Below are 25666 nucleotides of genomic sequence, written 5' to 3'. Positions count from 1 at the left end.
ATCGTCTGAAACTAGTGATATTCCAAAGCCTGTAAAACACAGAAGCATTCTTCGGCCTTTGCTTCTTAATGTACCAAAGCACTCAGCAGCCGAACGAGCCTGTCGGACCGATAAAATTCCCAAACCACCAAGGGTTCTCTTTCAGGTATGGAAATGTTCAGTGGACCTCACTAGCAGCATTTATTAATGCATCTCCATCTGGGTCACATACATATTAATCTGCTGTTTATTAAGTCCTTCACCCTGTAAAACACACCAAAAATTAAGTTCAATCCATGTTCAACAAATAAATCCAGATTAGACTTCAAAACAAGTTTATTTCTTAAGATTTGACGAGATGTAGCAAAATGTTTCATAATTAGGAATGAAGTATGCAATATGATTAGCGCCATTGTCCTTTTGGAAGTTTAAGCCCCGCCCACAGTCTTACATCTTGTAGTATGGTCCTGTATTTGTCTTCATCCATCTCACCTCAACATCACAACCCTGATAACGAGTTCCAGAGATTATGAATAGGCCACGCCTCCCTGCCGATGCTGTGTGATGATGTTATTACTTGTTGGGTTGTGTTTCCTAATGCGCATCATTATATAATGAGGATTTAATTGTGCTTGTTTATCCTCGGTGCATGCAGTGACTTGAGTTAGTGCTATTTGGGGTCACTTCCTGTGTGAAGTCTCATGGTTTTAACAGCTTGGTTTAATGTGGCAGAGGTGAAGTCTGACGCTCTCAGCCTCAATAATGTGATGTGTTTATTTCAAAAAGGAACTCAAGATGACGGATAAAACGACTGGTCAGAAGGTGTTGATTAATGTTCTATAACAGCAGCTCTGACAGTAGTGTGTGTGAGTGTGCATGAGATAATTTGCATTATTTAAACTGGTTGAACCTCCTGTGGGTTCACCACCCACAGAGGTAGCAGTAGGGGGCCAGTGCAGTGTGGATTGGGCGGCAGTTGAAGGCAGGGGCCTCGACGACCTGATCCCCGGACACAGCGGCTAGCTGTTGGGACATGGAATGTCACTTCGCTGGGGGGAAAGAGCCTGAGCTTGTGTGGGAGGTTGAGAGGTACCGGCTAGAGATAGTTGGGCTCACCTCCACGCACAGCTTGGGCTCTGGAACCCAGCTCCTTGAGAGGGGCTGGACTCTCCACTTCTCTGGATTCGCCCATGGTGAGCGGTGGCGGGCTGGTGTGGGCTTGCTTATAGCTCCCCAGCTCAGCCGCCATGTGTTGGAGTTTACCCCAGTGAATGAGAGGGTCACCTCTCTGCGCCTTCGGATTGGAGAGAGGGCTCTTGCTGTTGTTTGTGCCTATGGGCCGAATATCAGTATGGAGTATCCGGCCTTCTTGGAGTCCCTGGGAGAGGTACTGGGGGGTGCTCAGACTGGGGACTCCATTGTGCTACTGGGGGACTTCAATGCTCACGTGGGCGATGACAATGACACCTGGAGGGGCGTGGTTGGGAGGAACGGCCTCCCCGATCTGAATCCAAGTGGTGTTTTGTTATTGGACTTCTGTGCTAGTCACAGTTTGTCCATAACAAACACCATGTTCGAGCATAGGGGTGTCCATAAGTGCACATGGCACCAGGACACCTTAGGTTGGAGGTCGATGATAGACTTTGTTGTCGTTTCATCTGATCTCCGGCCCAATGTCTTGGACACTCGGGTGAAGAGAGGGGCTGAGCTGTCAACTGATCACCACCTGGTGGTGAGTTGGATCTGCTGGTGGAGGAGGAAGCCGGACAGACCTGGCAGGCCCAAACGTATGGTGAGGGTCTGCTGGGAACGTCTGGCTGAGCACTCTGTCGGGGGGGTCTTTAACTCCCACCTCCGGGAGAGCTTTTCCCAGATTCCGAGGGAGGCGGGGGATATTGCGTCTGAGTGGACCATGTTCTCTACCTCCATTGTGGATGCAGCGGTTCGGAGCTGTGGCCACAAGGTCTCTGGTGCCTGTTGTGGTGGCAATCCCCGAACCCGGTGGTGGACACCAGAAGTAAGTGATGCTGTCAAGCTGAAAAAGGAGTCCTATCAGGCCATGTTGACCTCCGGGACTCCTGAGGCAGCTGACGGGTATCAGCAGGCCAGGCATGCTGCAGCTCGGGCAGTTGCGGAGGCAAAAACTCGGAACTGGGAGGAGTTCGGGGAGGCCATGGAGAAGGACTATTGGTCAGCCTCGAAGAAATTCTGGCAAACCGTCTGGCGCCTCAGGAGGGGCAAGCAGTACTCTGCCAACACTGTTTACAGTGCGGGTGGGGAGCTGTTGACCTCGACTGGGGACATTGTCGGGTGGTGGAAGGAATTCTTTGAGGATCTTCTCAATCCCACCATCATGTCTTCCATTGAGGAGACTGAGGCTGATGACTCAGAGGTGGACTCGTCCATTACACAAGCCGAAGTCACTGAGGTGGTTTGCAAGCTCCTCGGGGGCAAGGCACTGGGGGTGGATGAGATCCACCCTGAGTATCTTAAGTCTCTGGATGTTGTGGGGCTGTCTTGGTTGGCATGCCTCTGCAACATCACGTGGCGGTTGGGGACAGTGCCTCTGGAGTGGCAGACTGGGGTGGTGGTCCCTCTTTTTAAGAAAGGGGACCGGAGAGTGTGCTCCAATTATAGGGGAATGACACTTCTCAGCCTCCAAGGGAAGGTTTACTCCAGGGTACTGGAGAGGTGAATTTGACCAATGGTTGAACCTCAGATCCAGGAGGAACGATGCGGTTTTCGTCCTGGTTGCGGAACACTGGACCAGCTCTATACCCTTCATAGGGTGCTCGAGGGTTCATGGGAGTTTGCCCAACCAGTCCACATGTGCTTTGTGGATCTGGAGAAGGCATTCGACCATGACCCTCATGGTATTCTGTGGGGGGTGCTTCAGGAGTATGGGGTTCGGGGCTCTTTGCTAAGGGCTGTCAGGTCCCTGTACGAATGGAGCAGGAGTCTGGTTTGCATTGCTGGCAGTAAGTCAGACCTGTTCCCAGTGCATGTTGGACTCCTGCAGGGCTGCCCTTTGTCACCGGTTCTGTTCATAATTTTTATGGACAAAATTTCTAGGCGCAGCTAGGGGCCGGAAGGAATCCTGTTTGGGAACCACAGGATTTCATATCTGCTCTTTGCGGATGATGTTGTCCTGTTGGCTTCTTCAAACCAGGACCTTCAGCATGCACTTGGGTGGTTTGCAGTCAAGTGTGAAGCGGCTGGGATGAGAATCAGCACCTCCAAGTCCAAGGCCATGGTTCTTGACCGGAAAAGGGTGGCTTGCCCTCTCCAGGTTGGTGGAGAAGTCTTGCCTCAAGTGGAAGAGTTTAAGTATCTCGGGATCTTGTTCATGAGTGAGGGGAGAATGGAGCATGAGATAGACAGGCAGATCGGTGCAGCCTCCGCAGTGATGCAGTCGCTTTATTGGTCCATCACGGTGAAGGAGCTGAGCCAAAAAGCAAAGCTCTCAATGTACCGGTCGATCTATGTTCCGATTCTCACCTATGGTCATGAGCTTTGGGTAATGACCGAAAGAACAAGATCGCGGATACAAGCGGCCAAAATGAGTTTCCTTCGCAGGGTGGCTGGGTACTCCCTTAGAGATAGGGTGAGAAGCACAGTCACTCGGGAGGAGCTTGGAGAAGAGCCGCTGCTCCTCCACATCGAGAGGAATTAGCTGAGGTGGCTCAGGCATCTTTTTCAGATGCCTCCTGGATGCCTCCTTGGGGAGGTGTTCCAGGCATGTCCCCCCAGGAGGAGGCCCCAGGGAAGACCCAGGACACGCTGGAGGGACTATGTCTCTCAGCTGGCCTGGGAACGCCTCGGTGTTCTTCCCGAGGAGCTGGCCGAGGTGTCTGGGGAAAAGGAAGTTTGGGCTTCCATGCTCAGACTGCTGCCTCCATGACCCGGCCCCGGATAAAGCGGAAGAAGACGAGACGAGAGAAAACTGGTTGAGCCATATTTTAGGCAAGATCACACTAGTACACTCACACCCACACCCACACGATCAGTAAGCAGGATGAAAGGAGCTGTCTGTTATCACAACAGGAAGAACAGGTGGTTTGTGTCTTTCTCACTTTTCTAACAAATCGTTGAGCATTTTATTTCTGCCCAACCAATCCTTTGCCCAACCCGGACACACGCACACCAATATTCTGAGTGAAAGCAGATCTGAAATCCTGATATAAAGTCATGTGTGTGCATGTGTGTGCTATATTTCAGAATTAAGCAGTGTGTATGAGAGAGCTGAGAGGACCAGAGCCTGGAGGTCGAACTCACAATCAGGACATAATCACGCGCAAGAATGAAGATTAAATACACCATCTCCTTGGTCTTCATCGTGGCTGTGGTCATCATCAAGAAGGAGAGCAACATCATCTCCAAGTAAGCCAACATCTCTAAATCTCAAAATCTCTAAATCCATGCTTTCTCCAGGTATCTAAATGAACTAAACAAAAATAAATGAATAAAAATTTAATGTATGTTAGATATTAGTGAATAAATGTTAGCGCTGACTAGTTGAGAAGATCAGAGCTCTTATGTGATGTCATAGGAATATATTAATCAGATAAGAATAGAGATAGGAACAGGAGGTGCACTGGTTTTTTTTTTTAGACAGTTTGTCAGAAAATGGGGCGGCACGGTGGTGTAGTGGTTAGCGCTATCACCTCACAGCAAGAAGGTCTGGGTTCGAGCCCCATGGCCAACAAGGGCCTTTCTGTGCGGAGTTTGCATGTTCTCCCCATGTCCGCGTGGGTTTCCTCCAGGTGCTCCAGTTTCCCCCACAGTCCAAAGACATGCAGGTTAGGTTAACTGGTGACTCTAAATTGACCGGAAGTGTGAATGTGAGTGTGAATGGTTGTCTGTGTCTATGTGTCAGCCCTGTGATGACCTGGCGACTTGTCCAGGGTGTACCCTGCCTTTCGCCCGTAGTCAGCTGGGATAGGCTCCAGCTTGCCTGCGACCCTGTAGAACAGGATAAGGCAGCTAGAGATAATGTGATGAGATGAGATGAGTTTGTCAGAAAGGTTCCGAGGGCATGTGGTTGAGACTAGAGGCCTTCATCAGGAATGGGATTATATGGGTGTCACAGTCCGGTCCAGTCTATCCATGCCTGAGTTTGTGGGACTTCCATGAACTTCCATACCAGTTCCAGGCTGGATCCAGGACAGGAATTCAGTCCTGCCCTGCTGTCGGCCATTTTCCCAGAAGCAGCACTCCCACACCTGCTACCACTCTTCTCCCATCAGCCAGGGCCTTCTTAAGAGCTGTTTGGAGCTACTCCAGTTGCCAGACTGTGTCTTGCAGACTTTCCTTGCCTCACTACAGCCCTTTGGTATTGTTACTTCTCGATTCCCCCTGCCTGTATCGTTACGTGTTTTTTTTGTCTAGTTTTCTGGCCAGTTTTTTCCCCTGTTGTACCAGCCTCTTCCTCTGGATTGTGTTTTTTGCTTCCTCTGCCTGGGTTTCCCTTGTCCCTGTTTTCTTCAGTTTTTGTGAAGATTTTTCTGTCCTGTTTTTGTCCCTGACCATGCCTGCCTGCACTTCTGTGTTTTGACCTCTTGGCCTGTTCTTTGACCATTGATTTTTTCCTGAGCCCTATTGTACCTCTGCTCTGTACTTCATTAAAGAAGTTTCTTTTTGTACAAAAGTTTCTTTTTGCTCTTGGGTCCTCACTTCAACTCAGCTTGCCATTTCTGACAGCACAGTCTGGCCAGCATGGACCCAGGAGATTTCGCCCAGCTAAGAGCAGTGGTGCAAAAGCAGGGAGCTCTCCTTGGGACCCACCAACGGGACATCCAACAGGTGAACCAAAACCTTGTCGCCATCTCGAACACTCTTAATCTTCTTGCCACTCAGCTACAACAGCTTCAAGTAACGTCTGCTCCCACACAACCCCCTCTGCCTACCTCTCCTCCTGCTCCAGCCCTCTTCAGGGAGCCGAGACTTCCTGTCCCACAGCCATACGACGGAGAACCAGGTACTTGCCGATCATTCTTATCTCAATGCTCACTAACCCTTGAGCTCCAACCACTGGCCTTCCCCACGGAGTGTTCCTGAGTGGCCTACACCATCACTCTCCTCACTGGCAAAGCTAGGGAGTGGGGAACAGCTATGTGGGATGCCAATGCACTATGCTGCACCAGCTTCAAGAATTTCACAGAGGAAATGAGGTGAACCTTTGATCGCTGTCTGTCTGGCAGTGAGGCAGCAAGAGAAATCATGGGACTGTGGCAGGGTGCCCAGTCCATGTTTGATTATGCGATTGAGTTTCATGCTTTGGCAGCATTGTGTGGCTGGAATGAGTGTCTTGTTTGACGCATTTTTGAACGGGCTGTCAGACTCCATCAAGGAGAACTGGTCTCACGAGAACTGCCACCTGATCTCCCCGGTCTCATGGACCTCACCAGCTGCATTGACTCCCGGATCGGACAGCGGGTGAAAGAAAGAACTCGGACTAGTCTTGCACCCCCTCAGCCTCCCATCCCTCCCGCTGAGCCAATGCAGGTAGACCAAGTCCACATCTCATCTGAGGAATGACAGCGCTGTCGGGATATGAGAACGTTTTTATTGTGGACAGCTGGGGCATTTCTGTCAGTCCCACCCTTTAAAAGGAAGAGCCCACCAGTGAGTTTAGGGACCCTGGTGGGCAATGTCCAGAATTGGCCCCCTACCGATCAACTGCTACTCCCAGTGGTCATCATCCATGGCAATCAGCCCCATGACCTCCAGGCACTCATTGATTCAGGGGCTGTCAGAAACCTCATCTGCTCGACCACCGCCTAGCACCTGGGGATTCCACTACTGGCTCTTTAACCTGTCCCTCACTGTCCTGACCCTTAACGGTACTGGTCTGACCACCATCACCCATAAAACATCCTCGGTCACCTTAAGAATTTTGGGCAACCACTCTGAATCCATCCGGTTTTTCGTCATGAGCAATTCCCATGTGTCCATAGTTCTTGGTCTGCCCTTGCTAACTCTACATAACCCCCATGTCAACTGGACTAACAACACCATTTTAGGATGGAGTCAATTCTGTTTATCGTCATGCCTGAGATCTGCCCTCCCTCACGCCGAGCTGCTCTAGCCCACCATTGGTGAATATCCTGACCTCTCTAATGTGCCTCCCAAGTATAATGACCTAAAACCTGTGTTCAGCAAGTCTCAAGCTGTTTCCCTTCCTTCCCATAGGCCCTATGACTGTGGAATTGACCTTCTCCCCGGCACTGCACCACCCAAGGGGTGACTTTACTCTTTCTCTCCCTCTAAAAGGCAAGCCATGGACAAGTACATCACTGAGTCCTTAGCACCTGGAATTATTCATCCTTCCTTTTCTCCTGCAGGGGCCCTTCCCCATCTCCAAGGTAATTAATCCCTGCTCTGTAAGACTGTCTCTGCCCCCAACCATATGCCGTATTCACCCAACTTTCTATGTCTCCCAAGTCAAACCCTTTGTCTCCAGTTCCCTATAACCACCCTCCAAACCCCCTCCTCCTCCCAGGTTTATAGATGGTGGTGAGGTCTTCGCAGTCAGGAGGCTGCTGAAGGTACGACGCCGAGGCAGAGGACTCCAGTACTTGGTTGATTGTGAGGGGTATGGTCCTGAGGATAGGAGCTGGGTTCCTGCCAGGTTCATTATGGATCCCATCCTCATCACGGACTTCCACCAACAACACCCTGAGGCACTTCCTAAGGCACCTGGAGGCGCCCATTGAAGGGGGGCTACTGTCACAGTCCGGATCAGTCCATCCATGCCTGAGTTTGTGGGACTTCCACACCGGCTCCAGGCCGGATCCAGGACAAGAATTCAGTCCTGCCCTGCTGTCGGCCATTTTCCCAGAAGCGGCACTCCCACACCTGCTACCACTCCTCTCCCATCAGCCAGGGCCTTCTTAAGAGTTGTTTGGAGCTACTCCAGTTGCTAGACTGTCTCTTGCAGACTTTCCTTGCCTCGCTACAGCCCTTTGGTATTGTGACTTCTCAATTCCCCCTGCCTGTATCGTTCTGGGGGGGGGGGGGGGGTCTAGTTTTCTGTCCAGTTTTTGCCCCTGCCTGTTCCTTTGGATTGTGTTTTTGCTTCCTTTGCCTGGGTTTCCCTTGTCCCTGTTTTCTTCAGTTTTTGTGAAGATTTTTCTGTCCTGTTTTTGTCCCTGACCGTGCCTGCCTGCTCTTCTGTGTTTTGACCTCCTTGGCCCATTCTTTGACCATTGATTTTTGTCTGTGGCCTATTGTACTTCATTAAAGAAGTTTCTTTTTGTACACTGCCTGTCTTGAGTCTGCTCTTGGGTCCTCACTTCACTTCAGCTTGCCATTTCTGACAATGGGACCCAAAAGAAAAAAAAGTGATGATTCCATTTTCATGAGGAAGAGTGAATGGTCAGATCAGTCAGATATACAGCTCAGAGAACAAACAAAGATTAAATTCATAACATGAACATGCGGGGCTGTGTGATGAATTTCAAACATTCATCGTTTCATTCTTAGTGAGTCAGGGACGGATCCAGAGCGATGCAACCACTGCACATGCATCAGTCAGAAATATATGTGCGCCACTTAGCATCGGTCATGGGGTGTTTGTTTACTTTACCACTAGCTGGCTACATGGGCTATAACCACGATCAATCAACAGAGACCAATGGTACAGGATCCGACCACCTGTGGTAAGCGGTAATGCTTACCTGATCTAATTTTCCTGTATTCTCACAATGCTGTGTATAGCCTGACCTGAGACAAAGGATCTAGGTCAAACCAATAAAATGCTCCAGAAAGAGGTCAAAATTCACCACGAATAACTGGCTGAACTGCAGTTGTAGTGGGCAGTGCCTGGGTTGTTTTGAAAGGTCTCAGAGAGAGAGGGAAGTGCCTGTAAAGTTTTGCAGGGTTTGGACTTTTGGTGGCCAAGTTATGAATTTTTAAATCCCTGCATGCACACGTGGCTGGAGCCAGGGCTCATATTAAAGTTTTTGGTGAGCCGGGCTTTGGGGTTGAACAGCGGGCCGAGTCGTGTTCATAGCAGGCCGTAGCTGCCCTCTTCGGAAAGCTCAGTGTGCTCTACTTCCCTCTGAAAATCAATGGCAAGCTGTTAAAATTAATGAAAATATTACAGCAAACGTGCATCTGTCAGATTCTTGGGCTGGATCCGTCCTTGAGTAAGTGCCTGGTCAGGGTCACACTGGTTTACGTTTAAGCTGCTAGTTTGTTTACATTTTGGGAAACAAAATTTTAATTAAATTTTGAGACAAGAAAAAATGTCTGCACACTTAGATCCTTTAGTTCATTTAATTGCCAAGCTTTCGGTCAGAGACCTTCCTCAGGGCACAAACAGATGGAGCATACAACAAACTAATCAATTAAGATTCATTAAGGTGCTCAGTCACACCTGCACAGATGAGTTGTAGTCCAAGTGTGGGAGTTGTAGTTTTTCTGTTCTTCCTAGTTTCATATTTCCTCTACCCAAGGTAGCTGGCATTAAATTGACCCCAAATGCACCAATAAAATTACCCAACACAAAACAAACATCTTTTTACATACAAACTTGAGTACATACACACATATAAGCCAATGTAAGTTCAAGATAACTGCATAAACATCAGCAAAAACTTCATAAACTGCAGTTTCAAGACTTAACAAATAGTATACCTCCAATCATAACATAACACTCATGTCAAAGTCTACATTTAACCCTTTGGGTTGTAGGGCATCTAATGTATGGATCCAAAACAATTCCCTTTGACATAGCACTTTATCAATGTTCCCACCCCTTAACAATTTAACTTGCTCAATTCCCTGAAACCGTAGGGAAGAAACAGGGTGGGCACACTCTACAAAGTGACAAGCCACAGGGTAATTAAGATCAACCCATCTAATCGAACTCTTATGTTCGCTAATCCTTTGTTTTAAGCTACGTGTAGTTTTTCCCACATAGACCTTATCACAGGGACATCTTAACAAATAAACAACATTCTTTGTATTGCATGTAATAAAACCCTTCACATTATAACTTTTACCAGACCTGGGGTGTTTAAAAGTATGAGTCTTATGTGTACTGTTACATTGGGCACAGTTGCCACAGGGGTAGTTACCATCCCTCAGGGGTGCTAAGAGTGTTTGAGCAGGAGCAGATCTTATACATGCTTTAACAAGCTTATTCCTGAGGTTGGGACCCCGTCTGGAGACAAACAACGGGGGGTCCTTAAATTTACCCTGGAGTGAAGGATCGTCACATATTAAATGCCAATATTTCATGACTGTGTTTTTAATTATGTAGGATTTAGGAGTAAAAGTAGTAATGCAAGAAACTGAAAACTTTTTATCTTTTTTAACACTTTTTTTCAGAAGATGTAACCGTGGCGTGGAGAGGGCAATATTATATGCCTCCTCAACAGTCTTCATGGGATAACCCCTAGCCAAAAATCTTTGTTTCATTTCTAATGCATTCTCCTCATATTCTTCAGTGGAGTGACAGATCCTTCTGAGTCCGTAGAACTGACTCTTGGGCAGTCCGTTTTTTAGGGCACTAGGATGTGAGCTGCTTGCCAACAAAAAAGAGTTGCAGTCCGTTTCCTTACGGTAGAGGGTTGTGGTCAGTTTCCCATCTTCTAGTCTGGTCCACATATCTAAGAAATGCACACGTTTAGAGTCAAACTCCACAGTGAATTTCAGGTCAGGGCTCATTTTGTTCAAGTGTGTGATAAATTCATTCAGCTCATTTTGAGACCCTTTAAAAACACAAAGAACATCATCTAAATATCTAAAATATCTGATGATGTTACTATAAAACGGATTTCTGTCCTCATTAAAAATAAACTGCTGTTCAAAAAATCCCACATACAAATTTGCATAGCTGGGGGCAAAGTTACTCCCCATACTTGTGCCTTTAACTTGGAGGTAATACTCTCCTTGGTGGAAGGAAAAGAAATTTAGTCTGAGGATAGATGATGCCAGATCACAGATGAAGGTATTTGGGGGGTTCTCATCCTCCGAGCGGTTCTGCAGATAATATTCAAGTGCTATAATACCTCGTTCGTGAGAAATATTTGTGTAGAGACTTTCTACATCAATTAAATTTTGAGAAAAACTGTCCCAAGCAGCAAGAGGTCAAGATGTAAATCCTGTATAAAGTACATGTAGAGAGCAATTAATGAAACTAGTGCTGTAATATAGATATTTATTTATTCACTGCCTGAAAACGGAGCTCCTGATGAGTTTATGAGCAAAATATTTCCAAGGGCACAAAATCACCCTGAATAGAATATTACAGCACCATGAATGAACCAATTAATTGTGTCATGTCATGTTTTTCACACAGCCACAGGCCACAACACGTGCATAGAATCATTAGGACTAATCCCCATGCACCTGTTCCTGATTAGAGCTCAATCACAGCACAGACATTTATATAAGGACTCTGAGTAACACACAGACTTTGTGAAAGCCTTGTATTTTGTGTCACGTTTCTGGTTTTGACCCTGTTTGAGTGTTTGGACTGTGAGTATTGTATCCCTCTGATATCCTGTCTGTGTTTCACTCCACCATTGCCTGGTTTTCCACTCGTTTTGCATCTGTTTGCTCATGTGTTTTCAATAAAACTCTTCCTGCGATTACATCCGTCTATCATCCTTACACAACACAAACTGTCACCTGTCCAACAAGTGAGTGGACTAATGAAACTGTTTTAACTCGTTTTATATGAAACTGCCATAAATATTTTCTGTAAAATGTGTTCGTAAATAATCCTATGTTTTTTTTTTTTTTTTAAAGCAAATTAAAAATAAGCACTGGATAAAAACCCATCTATCTTATGGAAATAAAGAGACAAATTTCACTGTCTGGTGGTCAGGTGTTTATGAGGTACACTGCCTTGCACTTATGAGTGGGTTCCCTGTGGTAGTACACAGACAGATGTACATACGGTACTTCGTAGAGTCAAGCCATCAAAAATCAGGTCACACTTAAGTATGGAGCTCTTAAATATAAAATTTTGTTTTAAGCTGCTTTACATGATATAAATGCTGTTGCAGATTGTAATGTTTTGCCATCTGCATCCAATCACAATCAGACATCAACAGAAAATACTCAGTGAAAACAAGTGTGAATATAAATATAAAATGTCATATAAAGCCTGTAACAATGCTGAAATGACTTTACGCTATGATGCAGTCGTAAACGAAGCTGTGATTAATTTGGTGATCTAGCTACAGGTTCATAAGTTCTATTCCCATTCCTAGCTTTCTGGATCTTTTTCTAAAAAATTGTAGAAATTCTAATGAGAATATTCCTCATTTATTAAACCAGATACAAACATATTTATTTGTACATTGTTCACAGGAGCATTTGCATGATACACACAAATCCCACATTGCTGAATGTGTGTACATTTACAGTAAGTATATTGAGACTCATTAACGTGAACTTCGACCAGTCAGCTTTAATTCGTATAAATGGTGATGAGTTACATGATTTTATATAAAGATCACACAAAAGTAAAAGCACCCTATAAACGGAGGAAGGGTTAGTGTGCGTCTGTGTTAGCCGACTTGCTGCAGTGGCTGAGCTGCGTTACTGGAAGATTGAGCACTACAGTACACTAGAAGATTTTTATGACATTTATCAACATACATACACACATTGAGTACAAAGAAAATCACTGAAACTTTTATCCGTTCTATTTAAGGTTAGCCTATGAAAACATTTACACACAACTTTACGAATGAATCATAAATGAGGCCAAGCAAGCAATAATGTTTTCTCTTCTTTAAAAATTGGCTGAGGTTGTTGATGACAAAAATAGTTTCTCTGATGTACCACCTTGCGATTTTTTTTTCTTGCAAGGGTCTTGGATAAGCTCTCTCTGAAGCAGACAGCTCAGACTCCACTCCAGACCAGTGGATCATCTTGGTCACCTCTCCGACAAAATGGTACCAATGCTCTGGTCCTGTCTGAGCTTGACTTCTCATCCTATCTGGAAGTAAAATGGCATCTGAAGAACATCACCGAGCCCAGCAAAGGCAGGAAACACATACTCCTCTTGGCCACAACGCGTACAGGTTCCTCGTTTGTGGGCGAGTTTTTTAACCAGCATGGCGCCAACATGTTCTACTTGTTTGAGCCTCTTTGGCATGTGGCACGCATGCTAACTGTGGAGGGTGGAGAGACCAATGGTACGGCTTTGACAAAGGCTTATCGTGACGTTCTCCATCAGCTCTTCTTGTGTGACTTCACCCTGCTGGAGAGCTTCATCAAGCCACCACCAAAGGACCATATCACGACAGGACTATTTCGTCGTGAGTCCAGCCAGTCGTTATGCAAAGATCCCGTCTGCACACCATTTGTGAAGAAGGGCTATGTGCCTCCCCAATGCCGTAACCAGCGCTGCGGTCCACTAAACCTCACATTAGCATCCCTGTCCTGCCTGGGGAAGGAGCACCATGCCATCAAGTCTGTACGAGTATGGCAACTGGAGACGCTACGATTGTTAGCAGAAGATCCACGACTGGATTTGAAGGTTATTCAGCTGGTCCGGGATCCTCGAGCCACGTTAGCATCCCGCATGGTGGCCTTCGCGAACAAGTATAAATACTGGAAGAGGTGGACCATGAGTGGAGACATTCCCAAGGATGACAACAAAGTGAGAAAGCTCAGAGAGACCTGCGAGAACATCCGCATGTCTGCCGAAGTGGGTCTCAAACAGCCCCCATGGTTGCATGGGCGATACATGCTAGTGCGCTACGAGGACATCGCCATGTTTCCGATGCTTAAAGCAGTTGAGCTGTACCAGTTTACTGGCATCCCGTTCACTGCCCAGGTGAAGGAGTGGATCTTGAGGAACACGCAAGCATCCAATAAGGCTAGCGGCATCTACTCGACCAAGAGAAACTCATCCCAGCAGGTGGAGAAATGGAGGTTTAGTATGCCATTTAAGCTCGCACAGATGGTTCAGAAAATTTGTGGTCCCACCATGAATTTGTTCGGGTACACGTTCGCAGAAAGCGAAGAGATGCTGATGGACAAATCGATCAGTTTGATCGAAGATAGGCCTTTCTTATGACTATAGAATATTTTTTTCACACAGAACTTAGACTTTTTTAGGAACTTTTTTTTTATTTTATTATGGAGATTTGTTCAGAAACAAGGACAATGGCTTAAAGATCAAATGCATAGCTATACACCGTATCGCAAACGTCATGGAGACGTGTGGAGAAAATAATTTGTCAGAAATGTTGATTATCATGTTTCTATAACCTTTTACTGTTACATTTTACTGTTATGTTCATCAGCTAAATGATTTAGCATAGGGCATCTTTTTTTAAGTTACGTATTTATCATTTCTGCTTTTCAGCTGGTTCAGGTGTCAACTCTGTTACAAATGCTGCTTTCATCCCAAAGATGAAACGTAAGATGCAAAAGCTTTGCAAAAGCTGATGGTGGACTCATGAACATTAACATTAGCCAATGTGAGAGAGGCCTTCAGTTGCTTAGAAATTACCCTGGGGTCCTTTGTGACCTCGCCGACTATTACACACCTTGCTCTTGGAGTGATCTTTGTTGGTCGACCACTCCTGGGGAGGGTAACAATGGTCTTGAAATTCCTCCATTTGTACACAATCTGTCTGACTGTGGATTGGTGGAGTCCAAACTCTTTAGAGATGGTTTTGTAACCTTTTCCTGCCTGATGAGCATCAACAACGCTTTTTCTGAGGTCCTCAGAAATCTCCTTTGTTCATGCCATGATACACTTCCACAAACATGTGTTGTGAAGATCAGACTTTGATAGATCCCTGTTCTTTAAATAAAACAGGGTGCCTACTCACACCTGATTGTCATCCCATTGATTGAAAACACCTGACTCTAATTTCACCTTCAAATTAACTGCTAATCCTAGAGGTTCACATACTTTTGCCACTCCCAGATATCCAACATCTGAATTGGACATTCTGCCCACCAACTTTTTTAAGTCTGTTCTTCAAAATTACAGATGTGCTTCAGATCATAAATACATCCCTAGAGACTGGCATTGTTCCTGTGTCCCTGAAAAAAGCTGTTGTAAAGCCCCTACTTAAAAAGAATAATCTGGATGCTTCAGTATTAAACAACTACAGGCCAATATCAAATCTACCATTCATCGGGAAAATCCTTGAAAAAAATGTCTTCAATCAATTAACTGCCTTCTTGATATCAAACAGCTGTTTTGATAACTTTCAGTCAGGATTTCGTGCCAATCATAGCACTGAAACAGCGCTGATTAAGGTTATAAATGACATACGTCTTAATACTGATGCAGGCAAAACATCGGTCCTGGTGTTACTGGACCTCAGTGCAGCTTTTGATACTGTTGATCACAACATACTGCTATATCGACTTGAACACTGGGTTGGGTTGACTGGTAAAGTTATCGATTGGTTAAAATCATACTTAAAAGATAGAAGCTTCTTTGTTACCATGGGAAATTGTACCTCAACATCAATGTCCTTGACCTGTGGTGTTCCCCAGGGGTCGATTCTTGGACCATTACTATTCAACCTTTATATGCTCCCACTTGGACAAATTATCAAGAACAACTCAATTTTGTATCACTGCTATGCAGATGACACCCAAATTTATTTTGCTCTATCACCTAATGATTATGCCCCCCTTGAATGTCTCTACCAGTGTATCGATCAAATCAACAGCTGGATGTCACAAAATTTTCTTCAGCTGAACACAGATAAAACAGAAGTAATTCTATTTGGGAAAAAAGATGAAAGACTCAGGATTACCACTATTCTTGACACAAAGGGGATTAAAACAAAAGATATGGTTAAAAATCTTGGTGTTTTCATTGACAGCGAGCTAAACTTTGACAGGCACATGAAAGCAATCACTAAATCGGCATTTTATCATCTAAAAAACATTTCCAGACGAAGAGGACTTGTGTCAAAAAATGATCTGGAAAAACTAATACATGCCTTCATCTCTAGTAGGGTTGATTACTGCAATGGCCTTTTCACAGGCCTGCCAAAAAAGACCATCAAACGACTTCAGCTGGTTCAAAATGCAGCGGCTAGGGTTCTCACACGAACAAAAAGAACAGAGCACATTACTCCAATTCTAAGGTCCCTTCACTGGCTTCCAGTAAGCTACAGAATTGACTTTAAAGCATTGCTGCTGGTGTACAAATCTCTAAATGGTACAGGGCCCAATTACCTCTCTGATATGTTGCAGCGGCCTAACCCAATCAGATCTACCAGATCGTAGCAGCAAAATTTACTGGTAAAACCTGTTGTTAAAACAAAGTGTGGTGAAGCAGCTTTTAGCTACTATGCAGTACAGCTATGGAACCAACTGCCAGAGGACATCAAAAATGCTCCTGCTGCTGGCAGCTTCAAATCTAGACTAAAGACCAAGCTGTTCTCAGATGCTTTCTGCTAACTGATTAATATCATCATCTTTACACGTTTTAAACTTTCTTAACTTTTACAGTCTCTGCATGTTTTAAACTTTAACTTTTATTCTATTTTATTCTGCTGTTTTTTTAACTGAATTTTTACTTCATTTTATTTTATTTCTACTATTGTTTAATTCTTATTATTTTTCTTCCCCATTTATTTTATGTAATTTTATTTTCTATTGTTTACTGTTTTGCTTTTACTTCTGTAAAGCACATTGAACTGCCACTGTGTATGAAATGTGCTATATAAATAAACTTGCCTTGCCTAATATTGGATCATTTTCCTCAATAAATAAATGACCAAGTATGATATTTTTGTCTCATTTGTTTAACTGGGTTCTCTTTATCTACTTTTAGGACTTGTGTGAAAATCTGATGATGTTTAGGTCATATTTATGCAGAAATATAGAAAATTCTAAAGAGTTCACAAACTTTCAAGCACCACTGTAGATGAAGAAGAAAGAAGAAGACAATTTTTATCAAAGCTTTAGTCGGGTCATAATGTAAGGTTCTGTGACCATCCTCTGGCAACAATGTTTTGATGATTGATTTGACCTCTATGGACCCTTTAGAAAAGATTTAGCTCCCATGTCCCTCCCAAAAATCCCGGCATTTTTTGTTACAGAGACAAATTCAAAATGGCGCCCGGCAACATCTCTAAAAAATAACTTTTGAGCTGAATGACCTAGAATCATGTATGAAGGCACTTTTTCACACAAGTCAGCCATGAGGATTCCAAATCTGACACCATTTTGATAATACAACTTTGTTTTGATCACGTAATTCAAGATGGCTGCCATCTAGTACAATAGTTCTCAACCTTTTCAGGCTGTGACCCCCCAATTTATGTGAAAGTACGTACAGTACATCAAGAGTGACCTACAGTACGCTACCGAGTAGCCAAGGTGCTTTTACTTTGAGTTTCTTACATTATCACCCCCCCCCAAAAAAACACCTTGTGTCTCGACCCATAGGTTAGAAAACATAACTTTTGTTTAAAAGCAAAAAAAGGCCAGTGAATAATGCACTCATACTATTTTGTTCATTTTATATTGTGCACATCATACCCAGTTTTCTTGATTCTAACTCTTTACCTTTCATGCCTTGACATGTCCTTTAGCGACGTCTCTGGCGACTAAAAACTTCATCTAGCTACTTTGGCGACTTTTTGGCAATTCTAAAAACCTCATCTAGCGGCTTTGGCGACATTATGGCAAAAAGCTTGTCTTTTAAGTGACAAAATCATTGTTTTTCAGCGTAACTATAGCTCTGCACCGTGGTCAGAAACATATCTCTCATAGCATCATCACATGCTGCTTGTTTAATGCTGCTACTTGTTGCCTCAGTCATTCTTTTGAGCCCACAGTGAGAGGAGCTAGATATTTGATCTGTAAAGACAAATGTAAAGACAGTGTTCATGCTGCATGCACAACTGCTTGAATATGGAAGAAAGCAATATACCAACAGGGACAGATAGACAGCCATGTGTTCTCCAATGTGGTACTATGTGTAATAAAGCCACAGATACCATTAGGTCAACTCAGAGATGGGAAAACATAAAACAAAAGTCACTGTTATGGAGTGGCCTTGACAAGTTTGGGCATGTCTATGCAACTGTTGATTGGAATAAAGGTCCAGTTGGAAAGTATGTCCATGAAGCATGTTTGTTGACACTATGTAATACTAAGAAACTGGAACAAGCCAAAACAAGACAGAGAAAACAAGAGACTGATGAATGCCCATCTCAGTCTTCTTCTATGTTAGATGAATGTTCCACAGCTGCAGATCCACCTGCCAAACGACTACGATCAAGTCTTGGGCAGATACATGATAAAACAAAATGTGTCTGGTGTTGTAAGCCTGAGTCACCAAAGCACCCAGAAACAAAGTTGAGGCTGATTTCCTATGATCATGCATGGGCAGCTTTCAAGAGCCATACAGTTGCCCTGGAAGATCAGACAATGCGGGACAAAATCAATTGCCTGATCGATTCTGCAACTGATCAGCCCTATGCACTTGAGATCTGATATCACTACACATGTTGGATGAAATATGTGACAAAATACAAGAAAATGACCGAAGATGACAAACTCCCACATATGCACAATGTCACTCTACGTGAGGCACAGACTATGTTCTTTAATCACATAAGAAAAATTATTATTGAGGAACATGAACTAAGGTCACTGCAGAGCCTCCTCCAAGACTACAGCTCTATAATCTCTCGTTATGGATTCCCAATATCTGGGGTTAAATCATCTTACATCAAAGACATCCTGACCCGGGAATTTGGGAGTAAGATTGGTTTCCATTCACGCTCACAGAGGAACCAGAGTGACCTAGTCTATGACACGTCTGGCGGTGTGTCATATGTTGAAGCTGCACTAAACTCCATCGGCGTCAGTAATGAGCAACTGGTGCACAATGTGGCTGAGCGGATCAGGGATGCTCTATAAAACTCATCCAATGGCCACCAAGGGTTGAAGAACTGGAGGAGGAGGAAGAGCTCTCACCTCTCCTTGTGCAGCTGCTATCTGCTTTACGGGGGAAGAAGGAGGTAGATCTGTCTCCATGCACACATTCCCTCACCTCGCTCATCACACAGTATGTGTTAAAACGACCCACCACAACGGCCATCAATGCCACCATCACCCTTCATGGTTTGACTCGCAGCAAGGAGCTTATTGACTGCTACTACAAGTTGGGTATGGGGATCAGCTACCATGATGTGCTTCTCTTGCGTGATATCTGGACCTTGCATGATTTTGAGCAATGTTCTGTGTGTCCTGATGACATTGCTGAGGGAGAGCCAAGTATCAGTATCATTGACAATGATGACTTTCAAAATGACACTTTGACGGGGGGGTACTGGACACCGCTGTAACTGGATGTTTCTGCAGCACCTAGATCTTCTTGCACAGAAGGAGCGGAACATCCACGATGCACATGAGTGCACAAAAGATGCAAAGACTGTTTCACAGGCTCTGACTGAGAAGGCATCAGAGATGCAGGCAGTTAAACCATATAAGACGATCAAGCGTGGGGAACCTCCCATCCGCCCCAGGCCCACTACCTTCTCATCAAGTACAGAGCCTCAGCGCAAGCGGAGCATTATTCATGCGCTTGTTCGTGCAAACAAGAATGGTGAACGCCCTAATGCAGCTGAGCAGACTATCCCTTCCTACAACGGGTTTCATGCCAGCTTGAATAAGGAGCAGTCAAAGAGCAAGGCTTATTTCCATATGTCTTACAATCAACCGCCAAACAAGTCAGTTGTGAATGACATCATGGAAAAGCTATCTCACATCATCATCTCAAAACACATGCCCTTTGCCTTTTTAGTGGGAGATCATCCTGTGTACGTCCTTGTCACTCTGCTCAAGGCAGAAAACCCAGACAAGTACCGTGACATTGTACCCTTTCTTGGTCCTTTCCATACACAGTGTGATGATGATGAGTACCATCTACAAGTGCTACAAAGGGAGTGAGCTGGGAGATGTACTTGTAGCGGCTGGAGTTATTGCAGAGGGATCCGTTGATTCTGCTCTGAAAGGCAAGCATTATAAAAGGGGGCTTCGTTGCTTGAGGCTGATGTATGAGGCACTTCTGAGCCAGCTGGCCAAGGAGAGCCTGATACCCAACCTAACAGAGGAGACAAGTGAGAATCTTGATATTCTGAGGAATACAAGTCTCTCCCAAGAAGCCCGTGCTGCTGCTCATGCAGCCCTGGAGGATGATGCTGATCTAAAGTATCTCATCACCAACCTTTTCTCCCAAGTAGAGGTCAGTGACATGGCAGACTACTGGAGGGACCTCCTGTCCATGACAGATGCTCTAATGCAGAATGTGCATGCAGTCCATATCTGCAACTGGGATGAGTATGTCAGCTCTCTGCATGCTATGCAGCCGTGGATGGTAGCATATGACAACAATAAGTATGGGAGGTGGCTGCCTGACTTCTGGGCAATGCTGACAGCTCTCCCTGCTGAACAGGTTGCTTTCCTTCATTCTAATTTCACTCAGTCCATCACAGGTAACCCCTATTCAAACATGGCCTGGGACATGTGGATTGAGTGTAATATGAACAAGGGCAGCAAAATGAAGTCAGGCTGGCTCTCAATCCTCCAAAATGAAAAACAACTGCTGGTGCACTCAAGAAATGTCAACAATGTTACCCGCATAAGAGCAGCACACAACTCTCTTGCCACCCGAAAAAAAACAAAGGAGAAACACACGGAAAGTGGCTCGAAGCATATGCGTCAGGATGAGCAGTGTGTGCATAACCTGCTTGCATGCATGGATGAATTTGACTCATTCCCGTTTAATCCGGCTTCACCCACACTTCGCACCCTACAGTCAGCCATGCCTGCCTCTGATGAGCTCGTTGCTGACTTCAAATCAGCCCATTCTGCAGGAGAGGAGAAGCTGAACATCTTTTTGCAGGACCGGGTGTTCAGCAAGAATAAATCCCTCCATTCACCTGTCAGTTTGAGCAAACATTTGACATTTTCCAAGCAGGCATGCATTGAGAAGCCCGGCGAGGAACTCAAGGCAAGAGCTGCTGAAATGGAAAGAAGTGCTCTCAAAGCAGTGATCAACCTGGTTGAAGACAGTCAACTTGTCAAGCTCCCCGAGCTGCTGGAACACCATGTTGTTGAGGAATGTGTGGCCTTATTCAACCCCAATGGCACATACAGGAAGACACAGAAGAGCAAGCTCATCCAGAAGCTCTCCCTCCAAACAATTGTTATCAGACAACCCTACGTTGCTCTCATTGACATGGGCATGATCTGGAGGATGGCAACTCCATCAGCAGAAGATCGGCAGACCCAAGACGGCAGCCCATACAAGTGGTTGGACTATGTCCAAAAGGTGTCAGCCATCATCCTTGCCCGCCACTCTGATGCTCACCATATCATTTGTGTGAACGATCCATACGATGCAGCATATACAACTAAAGATGATGAGCGAGACCTGCGGATACAAGGGAAGGTACATGTACCAAACACCTACATGAAATTGGATGACCCCTTCCCCTCTGCCAAGGCATTCAAAACGCTACTATGTAGTGTCAGCAACAAGGGGCGGTTGCAAAAACTAATATGCAGCCACCTCACTGACCTGGCACAGAACATGATTGTCTACTCTGTTGGCCCACATTGTACCAACTTGTCAACACAGCAACCGATGGAAGACTACAGCATTGACCAGTCTGAAGCTGACACCATCCTCTTCACTGTTTATGCTGGTCTACAGCAATCAGGCTATAGTGGCCCTGTTGTTATTGATGCAGCTGATACTGATGTATACATCGCAGCATCGGTCATCTCACAGCAGCTCCCTGGCATGCTTTGCATCAAAAGGAATAAAGAGACAGTCCTCTGTCGTGGCATGTTGACAGAAGAGATGGCACACTGCATTGTGCAGCTACACTGTTTTACAGGCTGTGATGCCAACTCAGGTTTCTATGGCAAAGGGAAATCATCGGTGTATGAGAAGGTGGCAAAGAGCTCTGTGGCACGACAGGAACTCTCCTGGTGTGGAGACAGCCTTCACCTTGAAGAGGAGGTAGAACAAGAGCTATTTGCATTCACGAGACAGGTGATCTATGGAGACAAGAAGAGTAGCACCATGGCTGAAGCCCGTGCTTCCAAGTGGAAGACCATGAAGAGAAAGTCTTTTATCCGTCTCCCTCCAGATGCAGATAGCTTACGGCAACACTGCCTCCGTGCCAACTACTTGGCATATCTAGTGCGTCACCCCACACTGAAGGACCACCCGTCGCCACTCGGACATGGTTGGGAGTTGGTGGGTGGTCGTTGTCGTCCTGTCCGCCACACTCGGCCTGCACTCCCCACACACCTACCTGCACCAGGGCTGGTTGAAGGGGACAAGGAAGTTGAAAGAGGTGAGGATGAGGAGGAGGATGTTGCACAGAAGAGGGTGGAGTCATCTGAATCTGATGATTCAGAAGGCAGTGACTCAGAATGCTCTGATTCAGACTGATACGTGTTTTGTGGTTGCCATATGTTGCCGTTATTGGTGATGATAACTACCTCTCCACATAATGCAGTGGGTGGTACCTCCACATTAAAAAAATACAAAAAAACAAACAAAAAACAAAACAAAACAAACTAAAAAAAACCAAACCAACAAAAAACAAAAACAAAAAAAACCCTCTCCGGGAACCGTCACCTTACCGTGGTGGAGGGGTTTGTGCGTCCCTATGACCCGAGAGCTATATTGTCTGGAGCCTCGTGCTCTTGGTAGGGCCTCCCATGACAAACTGGTCTCTGGTGAGGGGCCTGACGAAGAATGGTTCAGGGCGGGATGGCAGGCCCAAAGGGAGCAGTCCCCCAGCTGGCTATCTGGCTATTTTCACTCTACTGAATGCCGGCCATCTTGAATTTCAATATCAAAACTAGTTTTGATTATTAAAATGTCAGATTTGGAATCCTCAGGGTTGACTTGTATGAAAAAGTGCCTTCATACATGATTCTAGGTCATTCAGATGAAAAGTTATTTTTTAGAGATGGCACCGGGCGCCATTTTGAATTTGGCTCTGTAGCAAAAAATGCCAGGATTTTTGGGAGGGACATGGGAGCTAAATCTTTTCTAAAGGGTCCATAGAGGTCAAATCAATCATCAAAACATTGTTGCCAGAGGATGGTCACAAAACCTTACATTATGACCCGACTACTTCTTAAAACCTCAAAGAGAGTTGAGAAGTTACTGCAGGTTTTCTTCACTGGTTAACCTCAACTTTTATCTCAAACCAATTCTGTACATTCAGCTCGGCTCAGCGATTTAATACGCATCACTTCTACACGTCATTATGTCTATAATTAGAGCTGTTTTTCACTTTATCTTAGGAAACCAGTTTCACTTGAAGTCAACATCCTGTTTATTGTGATGTAGCTGTTTGAAATATTCCTTGATGTAAGGATATTCATTGTCCACTGTTTATTTCTCATTTACAGGAAATATCAATCTGATGGAGAGTAAGGTGATGAGCTTAAAGGTCATAGGCAACGGTCAGAGGTCAAACGTAGAATATCAACCTTATTGTCTCGAAGAATGACCCAAAAAGTGAATTAAATCTTCCTGGTGTCTAATTTGCACCTTAAAATTGAATAAAAAGGTTAAAATATACTGTTTTGCGCAAGTTCTGAAGATTTGTTTGCATCTCACTTACACGCACTTTCACCGCCAGGGGGCTGTCGTCGTGACGTCATTTAAGCCAAACAGACCGGGAGCAGCTCTGTGTTTACTTGCGAACAGAGCACAAGTGTACGGACTTTAGTTGTGAGAGGTTGTGTAAAATGTCTGAAAGCGATAGCGATTTTGAAGAAGGAACTCTCCAAATTGAATATTGAGAGGTGAAACCATGTATGTATGAACCTTTGGCCGTTGCGAAGCAATCGGTGAATGTGGCTCACTGGTTTGACTGTGCGGCCTCAGAATCAGACAGCGACTCGGCCGACTCTGATCGCAGTGACCCTGGACCTCAACAAGACTCACGCCCAAATGATTTATCCTAGTAATTATGATAAATTCTTACTTTCATCATAATACTAAATAAGAGCCCTTTTGAAGAATAATTAAACTGCCCTCCCTAGTGGATATACAGTGGTGCTTGCAAGTTTGTGAACCCTTTAGACCTTTCTATATTTCTGCATAAATATGACCTAAAACATCATCAGATTTTCACACAAGTCCTAAAAGTAGATAAAGAGAGCCCAGTTAAACAAATGAGACAAAAATATTATACTTGGACATTTATTTATTGTGGAAAATGATCCAATATTACATATCTGTGAGTGGCAAAAGTATGTGAAGCTTTGCTTTCAGTATCTGGTGTGACCCCCTTGTGCGGCAATAACTGCAACTAAACGTTTGTGGTAACTGTTGATCAGTCCTGCACACCGGCTTGGAGGAATTTTAGCCCATTCCTCCGTACAGAACAGCTTCAACTCTGGGATGTTGGTGGGTTTCCTCACATGAACTACTCGCTTCAGGTCCTTCCACAACATTTCCATTGGATTAAGGTCAGGACTTTGACTTGACCATTCCAAACCATTAACTTTATTCTTCTTTAACCATTCTTTGGTAGAACGACTTGTGTGCTTAGGGTCATTGTCTTGCTGCATGACCCACCTTCTCTTGAGATTCAATTCATGGACAGATGTCCTGACATTTTCCTTTAGAATTCGCTGGTATAATTCAGAATTTATTGTTCCATCAATGATGGCAAGCCGTCCTGGCCCAGATGCAGCAAAACAGGCCCAAACCATGTTAGTACCACCACCATGTTTCACAGATGGGATAAGGTTCTTATGCTGGAATGCAGTGTTTTCCTTTCTCCGAACATAACGCTTCTCATTTAAACCAAAAAGTTCTATTTTGGTCTTATCCGTCCACAAAACATTTTTCCAATAGCCTTCTGGCTTGTCCATGTGATCTTTAGCAAACTGCAGACGAGCAGCAATGTTCTTTTTGGAGAGCAGTGGCTTTCTCCTTGCAACCCTGCCATGCACACCATTGTTGTTCAGTGTTCTCCTGATGGTGGACTCATGAACATTAACATTAGCCAATGTGAGAGATGCCTTCAGTTGCTTAGAAGTTACCCTGCGGTCCTTTGTGACCTCACCGACTATTACACGCCTTGCTCTTGGAGTGATCTTTGTTGGTCAACCACTCCTAGGGAGGGTAACAATGGTCTTGAATTTCCTCCATTTGTACACAATCTGTCTGACTGTGAATTGGTGGAGTCCAAACTCTAGAGATGGTTTTGTAACCTTTTCCAGCCTGATGAGCATCAACAACGCTTTTTCTGAGGTCCTCAGAAATCTCCCTTGTTCGTGCCATGATACACTTCCACAAACATGTGTTGTGAAGATCAGACTTTGATAGATCCCTGTTCTTTAAATAAAACAGGATGCTCGCACCTGATTGTCATCCCATTGATTGAAAACACCTGACTCTAATTTCACCTTCAAATTAACTGCTAATCCTAGAGATTCACATACTTTTGCCACTCACAGATATGTAATATTGGATCATTTTCCTCAATAAATAAATGGCCAAGGATAATATTTTTGTCTCATCTGTTTAACTGGGTTCTCTTTATCTACTTTTAGGACTTGTGTGAAAATCTGATGATGTTTTAGGTCATATTTATGCAGAAATATAGAAATGTCTAAAGGGTTCACAAATTTTCAAGCACCACTGTAGGTAATGATTACTTGACAGCGTGCCGGT

General features: G+C 44.8%; 1 protein-coding gene across 3 annotated transcripts in view; it reads left to right on the top strand.

Moving 5' to 3' along the window:
- Positions 1–15587, top strand: part of LOC132897900 (carbohydrate sulfotransferase 3-like) — a 60672-nt gene extending 45085 nt beyond the window's left edge. For 2 of the 3 annotated variants that reach the window (XM_060939163.1, XM_060939164.1), the window contains exons 2-3: positions 4198–4359; positions 12811–15587. In XM_060939163.1, coding sequence (XP_060795146.1) covers positions 4280–4359; positions 12811–14026 — 1296 coding nt within the window. In that variant the 5' untranslated portion in view covers positions 4198–4279 and the 3' untranslated portion in view covers positions 14027–15587. Of the gene's footprint in view, positions 1–4115; positions 4360–12810 lie in introns of those variants that run through there. The other variant, XM_060939162.1, reaches the window with a different exon arrangement.
- The last annotated feature ends 10079 nt before the right edge of the window (positions 15588–25666 follow it).

Source organism: Neoarius graeffei, chromosome 14 (genome assembly GCF_027579695.1).
Source record: "Neoarius graeffei isolate fNeoGra1 chromosome 14, fNeoGra1.pri, whole genome shotgun sequence".
NCBI lineage: Eukaryota > Metazoa > Chordata > Actinopteri > Siluriformes > Ariidae > Neoarius > Neoarius graeffei.
Note: the sequence above shows the minus strand (reverse complement) of the source record. Positions and strands in the feature narration are given on the sequence as shown.